The 865-nt window shown below is 40.8% G+C and overlaps 1 protein-coding gene across 1 annotated transcript in view; it reads right to left on the minus strand.

Annotated features, from left to right (window-relative positions):
• Positions 1-631, minus strand: part of LOC106941542 (zinc finger protein 37 homolog) — a 21,603-nt gene extending 20,972 nt beyond the window's left edge. The window contains exon 1 of the mRNA XM_015024600.1: positions 241-631. Coding sequence (XP_014880086.1) covers positions 241-535 — 295 coding nt within the window. The 5' untranslated portion in view covers positions 536-631. The remainder of the gene's footprint in view (positions 1-240) is intronic.
• Between the last annotated feature and the right edge of the window lie 234 nt (positions 632-865).

Below are 865 nucleotides of genomic sequence, written 5' to 3' on the forward strand. Positions count from 1 at the left end.
GCGAAGCGGCAAGAAGACGAAGGGGGAACCGTATCTGATGGGGAAACGCGGATTGACCGCCATGTGTTAAAACAGCAACTAAACAATACAACCAACATGTCTGCACCTAATATACGTCGATCCAGAACCAGAACCAAACACAGAGAAGCAGCATTCAGCGTTCGTTGAGTTCAGATCTCAATAACCTGTCTCCAATTCCCTTTAACCCGTATCATCAGTAAAAATGAAGGTATTTCGTACCTATACGTTGAAAGATGATTTTCCGTATCCGGGTGCAACCCATCAGTCTGCGCTGATCGTCCATCTCTTCCTCGGACTTAACGTTGATTTCTGTCTGATTGTCCATCTCTTCCTCGGACTTAACGTTGATTTCTGTCTGATCGTCCGTCTCTTCCTCGATCTTAACGTTGATTTCTGTCTGATCCTCCATCTCTTCCTCGATCTTGACTTTGATTTCTTTAAACTCTGTGAATGTTTCTTCAACAGGAGTTACCTGCTCGTTGATAAACTCTATCTGAGGCTTAACTGAAGACATTTTATTGCAAATACTCACGTATTCACCCAAAACACTAGACCTGTGAGCAGACCTATGACTAACGCTACCGCATGGTCTGCGCTTTTCCGTGTGTTTCCCTTTCCGTGTGTTTCCCTCTGGCGGTACTGAAGAAACTGTAAGCGAGTTTTTTTGTTCCGCTGTGAATTTTCCGCTGTCATCTCTTAGCATACACTTATATTAAATACATTAGAATATTATTGAAAGGTTAATTTATTTTAGTAACTTAATTCACTCGAGTAAAACACAGTATATAGAAAAATTACACGTAGATGGATTTTTCAAAACCTATTTTTTCGTCAATTATGAGAA

This window comes from Poecilia latipinna, unplaced genomic scaffold (genome assembly GCF_001443285.1).
Source record: "Poecilia latipinna isolate Pla-1442-1.1 unplaced genomic scaffold, P_latipinna-1.0 Scaffold3737, whole genome shotgun sequence".
NCBI classification, from domain to species: domain Eukaryota; kingdom Metazoa; phylum Chordata; class Actinopteri; order Cyprinodontiformes; family Poeciliidae; genus Poecilia; species Poecilia latipinna.